The 18,228-nt window shown below is 38.2% G+C and overlaps 2 protein-coding genes across 4 annotated transcripts in view; one reads left to right on the forward strand and one right to left on the reverse strand.

Moving 5' to 3' along the window:
- The window catches only part of ulk4 (unc-51 like kinase 4), a 102,234-nt gene extending 93,117 nt beyond the window's left edge, over window positions 1-9,117 (reverse strand). The window contains exons 1-17 of one of the 3 annotated variants that reach the window (XM_026185486.2): window positions 9,068-9,117; window positions 8,252-8,392; window positions 7,826-7,925; window positions 7,395-7,534; window positions 7,139-7,301; window positions 6,666-6,767; window positions 6,487-6,570; window positions 6,241-6,316; window positions 5,720-5,839; window positions 4,832-4,975; window positions 3,946-4,139; window positions 3,481-3,550; window positions 3,075-3,246; window positions 2,800-2,860; window positions 2,503-2,687; window positions 1,654-1,700; window positions 1,163-1,241 (exon numbers count right to left, since the gene is read on the reverse strand). In XM_026185486.2, the coding sequence (XP_026041271.2) occupies window positions 1,163-1,241; window positions 1,654-1,700; window positions 2,503-2,687; window positions 2,800-2,860; window positions 3,075-3,246; window positions 3,481-3,550; window positions 3,946-4,139; window positions 4,832-4,975; window positions 5,720-5,839; window positions 6,241-6,316; window positions 6,487-6,570; window positions 6,666-6,767; window positions 7,139-7,301; window positions 7,395-7,534; window positions 7,826-7,925; window positions 8,252-8,389 (1,875 nt within the window). In that variant the 5' untranslated portion in view covers window positions 8,390-8,392; window positions 9,068-9,117. Of the gene's footprint in view, window positions 1-1,162; window positions 1,242-1,653; window positions 1,701-2,502; window positions 2,688-2,799; window positions 2,861-3,074; window positions 3,247-3,480; window positions 3,551-3,945; window positions 4,140-4,831; window positions 4,976-5,719; window positions 5,840-6,240; window positions 6,317-6,486; window positions 6,571-6,665; window positions 6,768-7,138; window positions 7,302-7,394; window positions 7,535-7,825; window positions 7,926-8,251; window positions 8,393-8,492; window positions 8,629-9,067 lie in introns of those variants that run through there. The other 2 variants (XM_026185485.2, XM_026185490.2) reach the window with 2 other exon arrangements.
- Window positions 9,118-11,438: 2,321 nt separating this feature from the next.
- Window positions 11,439-18,228, forward strand: part of trak1a (trafficking protein, kinesin binding 1a) — a 45,924-nt gene continuing 39,134 nt past the window's right edge. Inside the window, exon 1 of the mRNA XM_026183575.2 lies at window positions 11,439-11,761. The gene's annotated coding sequence lies outside the window, so the exon portion shown is untranslated. The remainder of the gene's footprint in view (window positions 11,762-18,228) is intronic.

Raw genomic sequence — 18,228 nt, forward strand, 5'->3', positions numbered from 1 at the left:
ATGTTTAATGAAACAGCAATGTTTACAGTAAGTACTTCAACTCTTTATATTATATATACACTCCTTTGGCGAGGAGCGAGGCACACCCAAGGGTCCCTGAATGACCAAAACACACACATTACATGGATTCATCCAGACACAAACATGAAAATGATATATCATAGACTGATACATAACAGTTATATATTAATCGTTATACTTGATTAAATAAATTGTATAAATATTTATACCACTATTATTGTGTACACTCAAATTATTTTGGCAATATTTTTTTCAGAAGCACCGTGCCAATATAGCCACTCTGAATTTAACTGAACTGATGAGAGCAAAAGTGAGAGAGAGAGAGGGAGAGAGAGAGAGAGAGAGAGAGCGAGAGTGAGCAGAAGCAAGAGAGCGCAAGATATCTCTAAAGTTCCTATTTACTGTACACAGGCTATGGTTGTCTTGTAGCTTTTTAACGCCGCCAGCTGGTAAATACTGGTACTATAAAGTATTTCTACATCTTGTTTCAGGACAGTTTTTTTCCTCCTTCCTCAGCTAAAAGCTTTTATTATTGTTTGCATGCCTCTAAACAAAAGTACTAATTATGGCCACATGCACAATAAAATTAAGCAAGACATGCTAAATCAACCTTTATGTATTTTGTTGTGGATAAATTTACATTTTTACATCAATAAATGTGCTCTTTCTGGTATTTACTGCCACATTGTGGTGTAAATTTGTACTGCAGGTCTGAGGATCATGAAACATTTTGAAGAAAACAGGACTTCTCAATTTTTTGGTTACTCAGCGCATTAAATAACTTGTCTGAAATAAAATGACTGTTTTGCTCTTTCTATAGTTGCCAGTGTTACACTTTTATTTCTAATAAATAATAAATAAATAAAATTCCATAAATAAAATATCTATTTAATTGCATTGATAATGTCTTGGGGTTTTAAATCTGTGTTGGCACACCTACACAATTGTGACAATTAGCTAGGAGCCCTAGTATAAATTTTATACTAACATTTGAAAATTGTGTTAGGTTAAGGTTAAAAAAAAAATGAGCAAATGAGCAGTAGCTGTTCTCCCTAAGTAAATAAATAAATGAATACATGGAAATAAAAAAATCTAAAGGAAATAAGCATAACTCTCTTTAGTATGTGTGTATATTCCTGACCTCAGAAACAGGACTGTCCAATCCAAGGTCACTACAGTGCAGAGCCAGTAGTCCCATCACTCTGAGAACCTTGCTCCGTCTGCAAGGCATTTTTCATTTTTATTTATTATGTTAATTGTGAATTTTCAGCTTGGATATCATCTCGGGATTTTTTAAAAACATTTTCAGTTACTGATTTTATAAAACTGGTCATGGTGTTTAAGTTTTCCAGCATCCTTAGAAGAAAAACACAACATAAAGCAAAGAAAATGTATAAACATCAAATTTCTTAGAGCATGCTTAACCACTCTAGATATAATCATAGGAACTGCAGTTCATAAAACAATGTTAAAAAAAAGCAATTGGGAGAGGATGTAGAATCGTGCTTCTTCTAATTATTCAGTAGCTTTTCTTTAATCATAATGTTTTGCCACATCAGAAATTAGCACTTTAAAAAAAAGCAATGTTACAGTGTCCCCTGTTTATAGAACAAACATACATTGTATACTTACATGTCCCAGTTAGGAGCTTGTCGCAACAGGTGGACCAAAACTAGAAGCTGAATGAAGAATTGAGGAAATTAGAGTGACAGAAAGAAGGAAAAGGATAGCAAACAATGTAAATATGTAGAAAATGATGATATATTGCCACAAAGCATGGAATCTAAGTTCATTGTGACTTCTAAAAGGATTGTTAATGAGAGTGTTCGGTGTTTTAGTAAAAAGAAATTAACTTTTTTCAAATTCAAATTGTTGAGTGGAAAAGATGAGCCGTATAAAAAACAATTATCATTACTTTATTTAATTACAGATAGAAAAAGTATGGTTATATCAGTAATAATACCATAAATAAAAAACATTCTAAATATAATTTTCCTGTGCTTTTGTTAATCTTAATCTTACATTTTTTTCAGGAACTCTGTGCCCAAAATCAGATTGAAAGAGGTATCTTTATTTGAGCCCTGAATAATTCTATGAAACTGCATCCTTGTGCGGTACTAATGACTCCCACTTGACTAATGACTAGCTGGGAGCAAAAGCATGACCCACACACCTACATCCTCTTACTGAAGTTCTCTGTTGACAGGGCAAACAAACAGACAAAAAAAGACAGCACAAGGTCAGTAGAAAATGAACAAACTGGAAAACAATAGCTCATTATAAATATTCAATTGTAGACATGCCAGTGGAAAGATTTCCAACTATAATCTTCCTCAGCTAACACTAAGGATCCCTTGCTGTCATGTAGGGTTGAGATATTAAATACATTCTATTAAGCTGCACAGTTATGCAACTGTTCTCAAGAAACCCACCCAGCAGATCATATTTCAACAGGAGTCTAAAACAAATATGTTTTCCTACCAGTCTTGAGTTAATCAGCCTGTTAGCGATAACTGTATGTCCAACCACACAGCCGAGGTAGCACAGGAGGTTGAGTTTGGATCGTGTGGCCGTGGAAGTGGAGTGGCTCTGTTCTTCAATGGATGAACAAAGCTGTGATAGAAAGACAGTCCACTCTTCATCACTCAGAGACTGTAGCTTCTCACCTGCAGGAAAATAGAGAGGATTCAAGATAAAAACCAGGGACAATACACTGAGATACTTTTTTGCTTTTTTTCAGGACACTAAACTGACTTTGTGCCAGCTCAAAAAACATACCTGAATATGCAGGTACACATAGGGTTTTAGGATCATATCGCCCAGGTGTGTTCTTCAAAATCTGTTAAACAGAGCTCAAAATAGTCAATTGTAGCCATTTTTTCTACATTGCTAGTAAAGGTTGTTAATAAATGTCTTATTCTTATGTAAGAAGGAGCAAGAAAGTTTCCCACTAAGAAGACTTAAAGACTAACAGAGGTTTGACAGATGTATTTTAATGAATTAAAAAAAGAAATATGAAACAGCCATCATATCATATAATTACACGCCTTTACCTTGGGGTTGTCGAGGACTGGGGTGACAGTGAGATCAAATTCAGTGTGGAGAAGATCCTTCACACAGGGTGTAGTGTCAGTACAGTTACTGGTAGTGAGAGTAACCTGAGGTGCAATGTTCTGATTTGGACAGTCAGATGAACTGCAGTTTCTGATTGAGTTGGCACGGGAGCTACAAGAACAGGAAGAGAAGAGTATGGAGAGCAATGTATGGTTTACTATAGACATCTGAGTACCACTCGTTCTAGGTGTGTTCCTACTGTAAGAGTAAATCCAAAGCTTACATATCACTTTTGAGACACGAGATTCACATTCTTCCTCTGGAATGATTTATCTGTAAACTTGTGCACTGAAAACAGGAACAAAACTCTGTAAGGGAAACTAGGAAAGAGTGAGTACAGAATACCTGAGCAGAAAAATGGCCTCAGTGCTGTCCTCATCCAAACCACTCTTTGGCTTCAGGTCTGAAACATTATCTGGAGAAGTAAGCACGTGTGTACTTAAAGACACATAAATTTGTGGTATGGTGAAAGATGAACCTTACATCATAATAAGCAGAAATCAGATCTGCACAATAGAAACTACTAGTATAATGTAGACCTACAACAAACCAAAACCAAACACAAACAAATTCTAGTACAAAAAAATGGTAAAGCAAAACAGTGGAATATAAAACCAGATTAATGATTAATTAATGGTTTGAAGATAAATATTGTAAAAAACAGAATCTATCACACATACAATGTTCATATATACAAAAATGACTAGTGTTAAAGTAAAAATTAAAATTCAAAGTTAAGTAGCTTACTGTGGCTAAGTATTAAATTTTGTTGCTTAATCTAAACCACACAGACTTTGACGAATCTGTTACCTAGTGTGAATGACTTATTGGGCTGCAGTGTGCGGCACATTTGCAGACTCCCAGTTAACTTAGAGTCATCGTCAGGTTCTCCTTCTCTTCTTCTCTCCCTTCCGACTTCACTATTCAGGGTCTGGCTTTGGCTCAAGGCTCCAGAGGATGTGTGGTTGACAGAATTTTGGCTGTCAGTCCTTCTGTCACATGGCCTGTCAGTTGTTGTAAGAGATGATATTAGTTTCTCAGACATCCCATAAGCTAGCTGACTGAGGGCTAAGTGGCTGTTGGCAAGGCTCGCTGCTTGCCACGGATGGAAAAGGTCACATGTGTTTGTGTGTCTGTGGAGGTAGTGAGAACTAAAAAGACTTCATGGTCATTTTCTTTCTTTTTCAGGTCTGAGCACTGGCTGAAGTTACCCTTTCTAACGTGTAACAGAGAAAAAGGAAGTATTTCCGTTCAGACGGGTTCTTACTACTCGTTTTACTCGGTCAGTTGGTGTAAGTGAAAGTGCTTCCTGCAGAAAGCAGGACACATGAAGTCTACTCATGAATGCACCCAGCTATCATCTGCACTATTCTTGAATGGATCCAGACAGATATTGCAGGCAAAAAAAGAAAATTTAAAGATCAATTCAACTTAATCCAACATCGGTGTTCTTGTATGTAGCTCCATCGGATAATGCCAAGAAAAGGTCTATGCTGAAGCACATGAGTGAAAATGGCGATACAGAACCCTTTCTGCAAGCTGTTTCTTTATTAGCTAAATTCTCTGATATCAACCTTTGTCAAACACGATTCACATCCCGACTGACAGCCAAAAATAACAAGGAAAATAAATGCTGGTAATTATGTTGGACTTTTAAAATCAAAACAGATTAGAAAAATGAAAAAACATAACCTACCTGAAACTACAAGAAACAACCTCCTTGCAGACATTTTCTGCCTCTTCATTTTCTTCATTCTTCTCTTCACCTTTTTCGGCATCCTCTTCCTCCTTTATAATCTGTTTCCAGAAAGGGTGAGCCAGCAGTTGTGGCCAGTTCATCCTAAAGATACATCAAAAAATCAAATGCATTATGAGTAACACCTTACAATACAACCAGGAACTACAGCAACTCCCCTGTAAATGGAACTTTAATTATTTTATTTGAAATTACATTGTAGTTACATTTACCTACAAGTAGTATCCCAAGAATAAGGGGTTAATAAGTCAGTTTTTTATATAAAAAAAAAAAAAAAGAGAGAGAGCGACATAATTAAACTGTAGGTAAATTTAAGCATGTATAAAAAAATTTAGGTAGTGCCTAAATTCCTGGTATTATACTGTATGTATTATACTGTATTTTTAAATACTGCATAAGTATTTTTAAGTACTGTGTAATTTCTTGGTAATTTTGTAGAAAATCAAACTACACTAAACTACAAGTCAGACTTAGCTCCATTACACAGGCCTGCAAGTTTATTTGTTCTTGTAATTTAGAAAGGGAGTCCTTCTTGCAATGCATTGGCAAAATAAAAGGACAGTTAAATAATAGAACATCCATCATGCAAGCACTCAGAAGCTTCAGTTAATGTCATTAGAATTGGGAAAAATATGATCAGGCCGTATTTCCAACCATGATTCTGGCATGACTGTTGATGCCACACGAGTTGGTTTGGGTATTTCTATAATTACTGATCTCACTGCAGTCTGCACAGCTCTGTCGAACTGGAGTGAGAAACAAAAATACCCCGTGAGAAATACCTTGATAATGACAAAAGTCTCGGGAGAATGGCCAGAGTGTGCTGACCTGACATTAAAGCCGAAAAGAGCTCTGATAACCACGCTGGGGTGAGCAGAAGAGCATCCAAAACATTTACAACTTCCAGGCAGATGGGCTACAACAAAACAGAACCATGTGTGTTCTCTCCTATCAGCCAAGAACAGAAATTTGAAGCAGCAATGGGAACAGACTCACAAAAATTGGACAACGCAATACTGGAAAAATTAATGATTATGAATAATGAATTTTAATTTCTGCTAAGGCACACAGATGGCAAGGTCAGACTTTGGCATAACTAGCATGACTCCATGAACCCAGACTGCTTTGTGTCAGTTCAGACAGGTGGTGTAGTGGTGTGGTGATTTTTTGTTTTCAGCACACTGAGCATTCATTCATTCATACTGATCACTCATTTATTAAATCCCACTGTCTGAGCAATGCTTCTGAACATGTGCATCGATTTATAGAAGCATTTGAGCATCCAGATGATGAAACTATAGCAACTGTATCAGAATTGTAAGTGTTTGTTGTGTGTGTATGAGCTTAACCTCCTCTCAGGGTTTTTGTTGAGCAACCCTTTCAGAAGACTCTGGAAATCCTGGCAGGGAGAACCTGCAGAAACCACTGTACAAAGAAGAAAATTAACCAAACAAACAACAACAAGAATAAAATCAACAATTATCTGTTAAAACTATTTTTTTCTAAATATCAAACACTATATGAAATGTGACATCTTTGTGTGCGAGTCTGTGTCTGTATATAATGATGTGGGTGTGCGAGGAAGTGTTTGTCACCTGTCTGCCTGGGAGGTGGTGGTTCCTTATTCAAGATCATCTCTCTCAATTCAGTGTAGTTGTCAGAGAAGAAGGGGGGTGTACCTGGGAAACAAAAACAATATAGAACAGTACCGTATAACATATTACAGGCCAGAATTAGTATTTTCATTAGTTTGAGTCTGTTTGCATATCAGTACCGGTGTACATGTAGTATAATATACAACCAAGAGACCAGAGATCAGACTTCATATTAGTTTCTGATCCTTCCAAAACCTCTGGAGCACTGTAAGCTGTAGAACCTGAAAATATACATACATAAATGCACACAGAGTAGTTTAAAAAACAGATAGTATAAAGTATACAATATGGTATAGTCTTAACATATTTTAATTTTTTAAAAAGTTTTTATGCTGCTATTTTTTAATCTCACCAAGATTTCAAAACAACATTCCCTACACAAGACTTGTTTTTGTCATTGCCTTAAGTGAAATACCTCTCCTAAGGTTGCACACCCAGAGCACTGGATGCAACATTAAGACCTTGCTTACATTTCCATCTGATCAACAGCAGCTACTAACAGCTGTATATCTTTAGAGCCTCTCTTATCTCTAATCAGCTGGTTTTATACAGTCAACAAATTATAGCATACAGAAACAGCATGATTACTAACCTTGTAATCTTTTCTTTAAGTTGTCAGTGTTCTGATTGCTGTCTCCTTCCTCTATCTCCTCAGATGCAGAGAACAAGGTAAGGAAATCCTGCAGCGTGTCTCCCTCTGCCTTAGACAGACAGAAGTTACCAAACTTCAGAATGCCGCTGCCATCAAGTAGGATCTATGAGCAACAGAAAGAGAAATATTACAACATTCATATATGATGGTAGCATTGCTGTTATACACTTACATAGAGATGAATGCAGGTGCAAACCTTAGCAGGAGTCAGGTCAGAGAAAATGATTCCTAACTCATGGATGTGTTTCAGTCCTTTGACTAAGTGCCATCCAAACCTTCGTACCGCATCTTGTGACAGGCTTCCATCATGGGCAATTACAGACTCCATGGAACCCCCTGAAATTTACAGCACATGTTTGTATGCAAGTTTGGCACATGAGGTAAAAACAAAGAGAACAAAGAATGACACACCTTGCACTGCTTAAAAAAAATGTGGTTACAGACTATACCAACACTAAATATATATGAGTAATGGGGAAAAACACATTCTGAAAGGACATTTATTATTAAAAACTTAAAATATTAAAGTAATTTAAGCCTTAAGCTGCTATAAGATGTGGTTCTCATCAAATATATTCTTTGATATTCGGGTACTGTTTATAACAACTGCCAGGAATAATGACTGACCTGTACAAAGCTCCACCACCAACCACAGGTGGTTACTTGTCTCATACCACTCGTAGAAGTTGGCTATATTTGGATGATCCAGATCCTGGGTGAGGCGTACCTTATACAAAAGTGAATCATCAGAACACTTTTATAAAGCAGGCTTTTTACGGCAAAGCTCAATGCCAAATTCCACCTAAAAATATCATGCACTAATCATTCACATGATCTTATTCAATATGAAAAGCACACTGTATATATGCTAGTGTACTGGGAGCAGTGGCCTCAGAAAGGGAGATCATCCCCTAACAGGCGGAAAATAGATTGACAGTTAGATATATCAATACTAATCACAGCCTTCTTTGGACTGTTAAAAACAACTCTGTTATTGGTATATAAAACTAATACAACTAGAAGATGTACTACTAAGTTCAAACATTGTCCTACATGGTTAGTAATCTCGGATTTCTTGGTTTTGTCAGTGCATTTGATGGCAACATAGTTGAGATTGCCCTTCCTTCTTCCTTTATAGACAACTGAGTTGTGGCCTGCCCCAAGCTCCTCGTACAGAATGAAGTTTTCCATTTGCTGTGGAGAAGAAAAAAAAGGCCTAATTTATATCTATTCACTTCAAACTTTTTTTTCCCATCAGTGAAAAACAGAAGCCTTACAGTAATTCAAACTATACCATGCAAGTTGTACAGTACGTATGGAATATTATCTGCTCTTGCACGCGTTTTGATAAATGGGACCTCTGGGAATCTTGTCATAAATCTGTTTTAACAACATCCAAATACATATATATATTTAAAGGTGGGGTACTATATTTGTTGGAGAGCCACACCTGTAAAAAATCCGCCTGATTACCTTTAATTAGCGGAACACCTGTTTTACTACAGCAGCTTCATTAGAGTCAACCACTTTCATAACGAACTCTTAACATTCACCCAGAAAGACAAGACAACAAAGTGTGTATTTTATGCTTAAAATAAATAATTAACCTTTATGTGTGAAAAAACATATATGTTATGAGGCATTAACGTAAACTTTAAAATAACGGTTGACCTCGGGGGCTTCATGGTCTGTTGTACGTTCAGGAGCTCAGGTAGTTTGCACTCTTTGAACAAAAAAAGTTAACAGTTGAAGTGAAAGTAATTATAAGAGACCTGCACACGCCTATACACAGGCTCATAAAAAACATTTGCGATTAATGCTGAGCTTGTTATTTTTTTACACTTCACATTAAAGTAGCTTGAAACCTACCTCTTCAACGACCCGCTGTTTGTGAGCGGAAGAGTGATGGGTCGCATTGTTCCAAATGGAAGAGTGGGGGGTAGTGAAAATGTTGGCATGAAATAAAGGCTGTATCTTCTCGTCATAGTCATTATATGTGCATACAGATAAGTAATTATATATAATAAAATGTTTCGGTTTAAATAAGATATAAGCAAAACTGTGATTTTGTGAAAAACGCTGTATTAGTTTTAACCTGATCCACCTCCAAATGGTATATTCCCACGTTGCTAGGATACTAGAGTGAACACAACAGACAGCGGGCGCTTGGAATCCAAATTAAAGTGGCTGTAATGGCGTTTTATAATAAACTATAACAGAGAAATTTATAAAACTCAGTTTTAAATTTGTGTTATAAAAATAATTTTCAGAGTACTTCTGAATATTCCGGAGGTAAGCTCTAACTCTGGTCATACTCCGGTCTTCGGGGTCTAAATGCGGGCATACACACAATCCATGTGAGAGTGTAGAATGACGTCATTAATTAAATGATATTGGCAGACAAAAGGCCTTACAGTGTTTGCCAGCCCACAGGGCAGCGGGGACACTGGTGAATTAAGTTAAAACTGTGTGAAATGTGGTCACGTGTGAGACGTTTTCCATTGTGGCTTCGTAAAAGGTGATTGACTTTATTGAAACTGAAATGTTTTTCTAAACCTAACCAAACGGTTTTGTTTCCTCACTCTAATCAAACTGTCTGGAAATGAGAATGAATAAATAAATTGTTTTTAAAAAATGTTTGAAGCTGGCTTACGAATAACTTAATAAGCTAGGGATAGAAGTATGTCAGTCTTTTGCGGCAAATTTCTCTCCATATAAGAGCAGGGAACGGTGGAAATCTGCATAAATTTAAAACTTCCCAACTAGCTAGGTTACATAAAAATGCCAGGGACGAATTCCGGAGAACATATTTCATTCAACAAAATAAAAGCCAGTGATGCTTTCAATGTATTTACCATAGTTTTTTGTTATTGCAAAGTTCAAGTAAAGTCAACAGTCATTACATTTCTTAACCCGGCTGTGTAACCCGACTGTGTCAACTGAGGAAGTTCAGGGTCTCTCCAAAGATCCTCAGGATTTTCTATACAGGCGCTGTGGAGAGCATTTTCACAGAACATCACATCGTGGTTTGGGAACAGCTGTGTTAAGGACCAAAAAGCTCTCCAGAGAGTGATCCGTACAGCAGAACGCTGCTGCAGGATTGCTCTCCCCCCGCTTCAGGACACCTAAACCAGGAGATGCCGGACTAGAGCAGCGCAGATACTGAAGGACCCGTCCCATCCTGGCAACAAACTGTTCCAACTTCTGCAATCCGGTAGAAGGTTCCACATCATCCGAGCAAGGACAGAGAGACTCAAGAGAAGCTTCTATCCCCAAGCCATCCGGGCCCTAAACACACACACCCGCCCTCTCACATCATCTATAATTGACTGAGACAGGACTCTCTTCCAAACACTCTAAACCCAGGCACAATGTACATTTCAAATTCCTTTAATTTTAAATATGTTTATATTGTCTATTCTGTAAAATAGTCAGATTGTCTTTTCTTATTAATGTACAGAATTCACCTGCTTGCTGCTACTACTGCACATTCACCTAATGTATATACTATATATATATATAATGTTCTTCCTCTACCCCCCCCCCCCCCCCCCGCCCCTATTTTTGCACATGTCGAGGAGCGTGTCAGGTTACATTTCACTGTGTGTTATACTTGTATAACTATGCATGTGACAAATAAAGAACCTTGACCCTTGAACTTTGTAAATACACAATGACAGCTTTCCTGGTTCAATGAAATAGATTGTCTTGACGCATGCTCAATCATCAATGTAAGTAAATCCCAAAAAGTTGATTCTGTTCATCTGGGAATGAAATAGTAACTCCTATGCAATGCCACTTAAATTTATGAAAAATGTGTATGTGTCCATACACTGTAATATAAACAAGAAAATAAGTAAAGTCCTACTCTGAAAATGAAAATGGGGAAGAAAAAAAAATCAGACATTGTCTAGGTAAATGATTTTTCTCACTATCCGTTGTATTATGTTAATTATAGTTTTTTATGTCCTCTGAAATGTGAAGAAGGACGGTGTAATATAAATCTATGGTTTGTCAGATAAATTTAATTTCAATTCAGATTTGATTTATTTTCATTTAGATCTAATTTATCTTCGACACACGAGCCATTTATAAAATTTATACTGATTTTACTGCATGTTCTAGTCGATATTTCGTCAATGGAGGTTCACCTCATGTAGTTTGACAACGAATACTGACATTAAGTATTTTATTTTGAAATCTCACAGACCGGAAGTATGTAGTGAGTTTTTCCCGCTTGTATTCAGCTGTGCTCGGTCAGCAGCTTTGTTTCAAGCGCCACACATTCGCTCACTCTTGCCGAGGAAGTAAGAAAGCGGCACAAGTTTTGTGAACAGACACGGGGTTTTGATTCAGATTACACCCGTCGCTGGTTTGCTTGTCTTATTTCCAGACTCGTGTTGAGCTGGTACTGTGACCGGCAGCATCACGGATCATTTTATACCGCCACAGTGTGAGCAGGGTCCGACGGAGCCGCTAAAGTGTCCTTTGGTGTTCGCCCCCACCCCAAAACAGAAACCGGAATCATTTGGACTCTTCGGGGAAATTTGCGCCACAGAAGCGGTAAGAAGTGTTTCACGGTGCTGTGTGTGCAGGTTCGAAAGTTTGCCGATCATGTGGAGCAGGTGCAGGTTGCCACAAACTGGTACCCCTGAACTGTCACCCTAAAAAAACGACGTGAACCCTCTGTGCGTTAATATGCGGTGCGATGTTTCACTGCATTTCCTTTATACGATTTTGTTTTAAGTGACCGTTTTTGTAACCGAACTAATCCCTTGAGCTAGATCGACAGCCTAATAATGAAGCCGTGTTTGCACGAGAGCCATCTGTCTCATGTATTGCCACTGTTTCTAGTCCTTGCCTGTCGCTGCTGCTTTGGGGTGGGCACTTTTAATAAGATTAAGGTAAGATTTAGGTTGATTTAATCTTATCACAGTAAACCTGTCTTCATTCATTAAAAACAGCCGAGGGTCCCTCGGTCTTCACGAGCGGGCTGACAGATTACCACAACCTCAACTTTTGCCCTTAATGTCAAGTGACATGAGGTTATTATTATCATTTCTCAGTTTAGAGAGTTGGATCGTTGCCTCTGTGAATAAAACCCCTATATAAAGTTTTTTGGGAACAAATTGGCAGAAAATGTATCAAATTGAGCTTCAAAATCCAGTCAGAAAAAGGGGCACTCTGCCAATACACTCAATTAGGGAAGAGCCCACCAGAGAAGTCACAGCAACACAGTACTGTAAATTCAATCCATAGTACACTAAACTCTTGCTCCATTTATATACTCTCTAGAGGCTTCTTGCATCATATACCATGTTTGAGTAGGCTGCTATACCAAGTTGTTCACACATAGTAAGTATCCCTTCACTGACTTCCAGTGAAGCTAGGTATCTTTCCTGTTAGCATATAAGGCTCCACATGGACAGGTCCCTGCTTATATAGCAGAGCCTTTTAAACTTTATCACTGCAGCCGGTGTCTCTGATCCTCTAACCACAGTCTCCTAACTATTCCTCGCTCTACTTTTAAAATGAGAGGCGCTCATGCTTTGAGGTTGTGGCACCCAAACTGGGGAACAGCCTTCCTCAGCCTATCAGGTCAGCCGATTCCATTATTAGTTTTAAACAACAGCTGAAAACACATTTTTATTGGTTAGCTTTCTCTTAATCTTTTCCTCTTTATTTTGGGATGTCGTTTACAGCTCTTTGTATGTATGGAAATATGCATGTTGGAATGCATGCCTGACCACATGGCTGATTACGTGTCTGTATGTCTGTATTTGAACATGTATACTTTAAAGTGTGCATTTTATCCAAACTGTGACGTGCTACGTAACTCTGTCTTGAAAAGTGCTATACAAACACACTTATTGTTATGAAGTGATAGTTTTCAGGCGCAACGTTTCTTTGTCGTTCCTAGGAAGCTAAATTAAGGTTCCACTTAGTTTGCCAACTAACAGCACATGATCTGTGGATGGTCTGCGTACTGTCTCACTGCTCAGACACACAGCAGAACACACTGTTAACGCTGTGCCAAGGAAGTTCACACGGCGTTACTGACAGATTGACTGAGGTGTGTCTCTGGTTGTTGTTTTTTTTCTCAAAGAGCTGTTAGTAGTAATAGCCAAGCCCCTCAATAAGCCAGAATGAGCCTCTTTCTTAAGGACTGCAAAATGTACATTGATTTATTTTGGATAAGAAATATTTCTCCAACTCATAATCAGTCAGCACCCAGACCTCCATGTTGATGTAACACTGGTTACAAATGCTCTGAAAAATCCAGAATAAGTCAAAGGTTGCTTTTATGAATGAGACTCTGAGTGTTAAGGACCTTCAAACATCTCTTACTTCACTGGGATTGTACTTCATGAAAATATGGTCTGGTGTTTGTTTTAAATTATAAATATTATAATATTATTAAAAAATAAATATAGTAACAGTATTTCCAGATTTTAAATAAACAAACAAAAATGGGCACTTTTCTTCTTTGTCATTGTGATTTTTATCACTTGTTTGCCTTTGGCATTGGCCTTTGTTTGCCTGAACACTGGCACTGTCACAAGAATAACTCTGGTGCCGAGTAAAGTTTATCCCATTCTAAAAAATATATAAACTTTAAAAAAAAAACTATAAATATATAAAATAGAGGAGCCACATCAACCTTAACTCTGTCCTCGAGACCTTCATTTTTTGTCTTGCGTTGATTCTGTGAGATAAAACAGAAGAGCAGGAGAAAGGGAAAAAATGTTAAATCCAAATCATGTCTCACCCAGCAGGTTCAGCTGAAGTGAACTTCAGCTTATCTGTATTGGCACAAATGAAGCTGATGTACTGAAAGCCTTCAGCTGGTGGGCTATTTCATATCGTACAGTGTGCAACAATAACAAAAAAAGCAGGACGAGCACATCCTGTAGGATCTGTGTTGCTGTTTAATACTGTTGTCTAAAAAACAAACAGCGATTCACATCACAGGTGATATCTGACTACTTTACTTGATAGTGACATTTGCTGTTAAAAGCACACAAACTATGGATAAAAAAAGCCTATTTAATGTGAATTATTATGCTAATTTCTACCTCAGTATTTTTATTCTTTGAATGATTCAGTTTAAAATAATCCTTAATCTTATTTAATTCATTTAGTGTCTGAAACATACAGCTTTAGCTCGCTACTATCTCTTTAGGTTAACTTTTTTCCTGATTGGCTAGCCCCGGCAAGCAAAAGTTATGCACAGCGATTGGGTGTGGCTGTGTTTTTCCTCAGAGCCCAAGCTCTGTATCTGAGATGGTCATAATGAGGATATCAGCTCACTTTGACACACCATACAGAACCTAGAGTAGAAAAAAAGCCTGAGTATAAATATGATAGCAGAAAGCCTAAAGCATAATAGGGTACCCTTTAATGGCAAACAGGAAGAGAGTTATTTTTAGTGGGTTACAGTTCGCTGAGCTGTCTCTGCAAAGCATATGTGCTGGTGGTTATTGTGAATCGGGCTGAAGTGTGTATCAGACTCCAACCCAAAAAACGAATAGTTTGTTTTTATTGGTCAAAGAAGATAAAGGATTGCTGGATTAGATACTCCCCACAGTGCTCTTTGCGCTAAGAAGTTCTTCTTGTTTTACAAATACTACAAAGTGTGCAAATACCAGGCCTTGTGTACTCTGCTCTGGTTTGCTGTCACAGTTTGCAGAATCACTTCAGACTGTCAGATTGGCCGTGGGAGGGATTTACAGTACAGTGCAATCAGTACAAAGTGTCGACATGGATGGCTTTCTTTTCTTTTTTCTTTTTTGAAAGATCTGTTTTCCATTCCAACTGTGGGCTATCCCAATGTGAGTCACCTACTGTAAACAGCTTAACTGTATGCATGACATTCTTGGCCATGGTTTTGTTGCTATAACACTGTCTTTCTCTTGTCTATAGAATAATAACAATGATAAATCACTTTAAGAGATGGAATAAGAACTAATCCTTCTTCCACCATGTTCTCCTTCTCATTCTTTCTCTGGATGTGGTCTCGTCTTTCCAGCCGATGGCTGGGATGGAAGAGCTTCTCTCCATTGATGCTTATTTTTAAATGTGGCTGTATCGTCATCTTTATGAGAATCTGTCAACTCCTTTTTCTTGTTTGCTCTTGCAAAGCAGCATCCCTTCCCTTCCTGTCAGCACTACAACCAGGAGGTATTCAACTCTGATAAGTGAAGGGAAAGGTTTTTGAAAAAGCTGTCTTAACCCTCTTCAGCCAGTCATGTGACATTTTTCCTCAACTTCTCTCTTTGTCTTCCTCTTCCTCTTTCCTCCCTGTGAAGACGGTTGAATTGAGACTGTGTGAGTCCATATGAGTAATGGTATCAGATCTCTGTTATCTGACAACATGATTTGAGTCTGTAGAAACACAAAGGACTGGTTGCTATGTGTCACTGAAAGGCGCTCGCATTGTAGGAAGTACGTCAGAGAAGGATACAGTGAAGAGAGATGAAAGGCCAGAAGAGATTCTCTCCTTTATTTGTGTTCGTTTTATGCAAGTCTTGATCTGTTCATAGTTAACAAATCGTACCAGTGAAGCACGGGGACTTAAAAATGCTGTAGTGATACGACCACCTCTGTAGGACAGGGTTCTGTAAATTCAGTACTCATAATAATATAAAACTGAACCGAGCAGGCAGAATGCTAAATCAAAGTCCCTGCATCTACAAAGGTGATTTCATTTGTTAGTCAAATGAGATCCTGCCTGGAGCTGCTGTGTTTCAAAAAACACCAACTGTAACAGTGTGTGGGTACTAAAGATACTGCATTTAGAGCACAGAAAAGACAGTTTTGAGTACTCTCTGGCAGGCATTTATATGTCTGTCACACCATGGAGTGTGAGTGATTGCAACAGTGTAAGTTACAGCCATGAAACTTCACAGGTGTGTCCTAGAGATCAGGCAGAGTTTGAAGATGGGTGTGGTCTGAAAAGCCACTGGGGTGTAAGATTCTCTAGTTCTCCTTTTTCATACATTTGTAAGATATAAGCAGTCATATTTTACCATCAAACTACTAAATCTCTACAAAAGCAGTGTGTTCACAGGGTTAGTTGTCTGTGAAGGTTCTCAGTCATCCAGGTCATCGTAGTCAAAGGAGCTTGCAAAGAAAAGCGTCTGGACTTCTTTAAGTTGCTTGAAGACGTTTCACCTCTCATCCGAAAAGCTTCTTCAGTTCTAAGGTCAAATGGTGGAGAGTCCCAGATTTAAACCCAGTGGGAGTATCCCCCCAAAGATGGACAAAAGGACCCCCTGAAATCCTCTAAGCCCCTGAGCCAAGGTGTGAAAATGGGTGGACATTTTTGTTTGTGCCCAATATTTGATATTGCTGATATCTGAAACCTAGAGAAGATGATGCTGGGGAAAAATGAAAGGTTTCACATAATCTCATTTGCAGGAAAAAGAGTAAGGGGTAAGCAAGAGGGAATTAAAGACGCATCTGAGACTTGACTGAACCTGTTAGGTAAGCTTCTGACCAGTTAAACACGGCTTAAGAATTAGCATTACCCTTTGTATTCAACAGTGCTTGATCCCTTTGTGCATTTGTTGTGTAATAACACGATTATGTGGGCGTTTTGGTTTTTAGTCAAAACCAATGGCTGCCTGATTTCTGTCACCTTCATGTCATTATTATTTATTCAGGGATTTAACATGTCGGCCTGCAGTCCTGAGAGACGTTATGGTACCAGTTTTTACACATTTATGTCTGGTTCAGGACACCTCACCCATTTGCTACTGAGGCTCTTACATGTTTGTGAGCATAGCCAAAAAAGAGGTTTTGAAATATGTCTTAGAGCTGATTTAAGTTCAGCTCAATTGGTCCCTTGAGTCAAAAAACACTGATAGGAAGTAGTTTATGGTGGACACAACGTTTCCTGCGTTTACGCTCTAATTCATGATCACAGCTTGTTTTGCACTCTCTCCTGCTACTAGACTGATGACCACCAAATGTCTGTCAGGATATCTTTGTATATTCCATTATCCAGAACACACACATGCTGCACATAGCAAAACACTGAAAACTGCACAGCTCCAAGTCTAAGTGCTTTACGTGGTCTGCTGCTAAAAGTAAGGAAATCCCCTCTAGCTAGGACAAAAGTGAACACTCAGCTGCTAAAAAGTGCTGCAAAAAGCATGTATTGTGAATTGATGTATTGACTGTGGTGTGCTTAACAGCAGACATGCTAATGGTATGGCTAATAGGTTGTGTTGTGTATCCCAATTCTAACTCTCATAGTACTTGAAAACTGCGGTATTAAATCTCCGTCAGGTAGCTGATATTTAGCAAATAGCGCAGTTGGATGTCTTGTTTCGCCAACTTGGTTGTTCAGCGTAGCTTATTTTGATTCACAGTTGTCTCGATCAAAAGGTGGTAGGTTAGAATTTTTTGTGTGTGTGTGTGTGTGTGTGTGTGTGTGCGCGCATTTGAATGTAGTAAGAATCAGTTGTTGTCAGTCAGCATTGGATTAAAGCGCTGCTATTCTTTTCCAAGTAGTCGAACATTAAAGGAGGCTTGTCCTCAGTTGGATGTCAGGAAAGAGCTTACTCACCTTGGAACACTGTGAGGTTACACCACATGTGTCAGAAAACAATAAACATATTTTGGTGTCTCCTGTGAGTTCCCATGCATTAAAAGTATGTGAAGTGTAATGCTATCGGGATTCACTCGAATCGACACATTTCTGTTGTTCTCTTGGCGTGTGGTATACGTGGTTTTTCTGTTGTTGCCTATTATCTAAGAGTTGTTAAGGTTAAGTTGGAACAAAGGAAGGGTTAGGCCACTGAGCTGGCCTTGACTCAGTCTTGAAGGAAGACGTTTTTAGCATTACTAAAAGGTTTGGGTGGTGCAGCTCTGGTTTCTTAAAGCAGCTGTTGAATATTTGTGGTCTGTGTTGTAATGTCCATGTTGTTGCATTTTCAAGCCCAGTCAATAGTAACTGATTAACAGACTGCACTGACAAATCAGCTGTTTGTCTTTTTCCAGACTGTCAGGGCTAAGATTGAATA

The sequence above is a fragment of the Astatotilapia calliptera genome, chromosome 11 (assembly GCF_964374335.1).
Source record: "Astatotilapia calliptera chromosome 11, fAstCal68.1, whole genome shotgun sequence".
NCBI lineage: Eukaryota > Metazoa > Chordata > Actinopteri > Cichliformes > Cichlidae > Astatotilapia > Astatotilapia calliptera.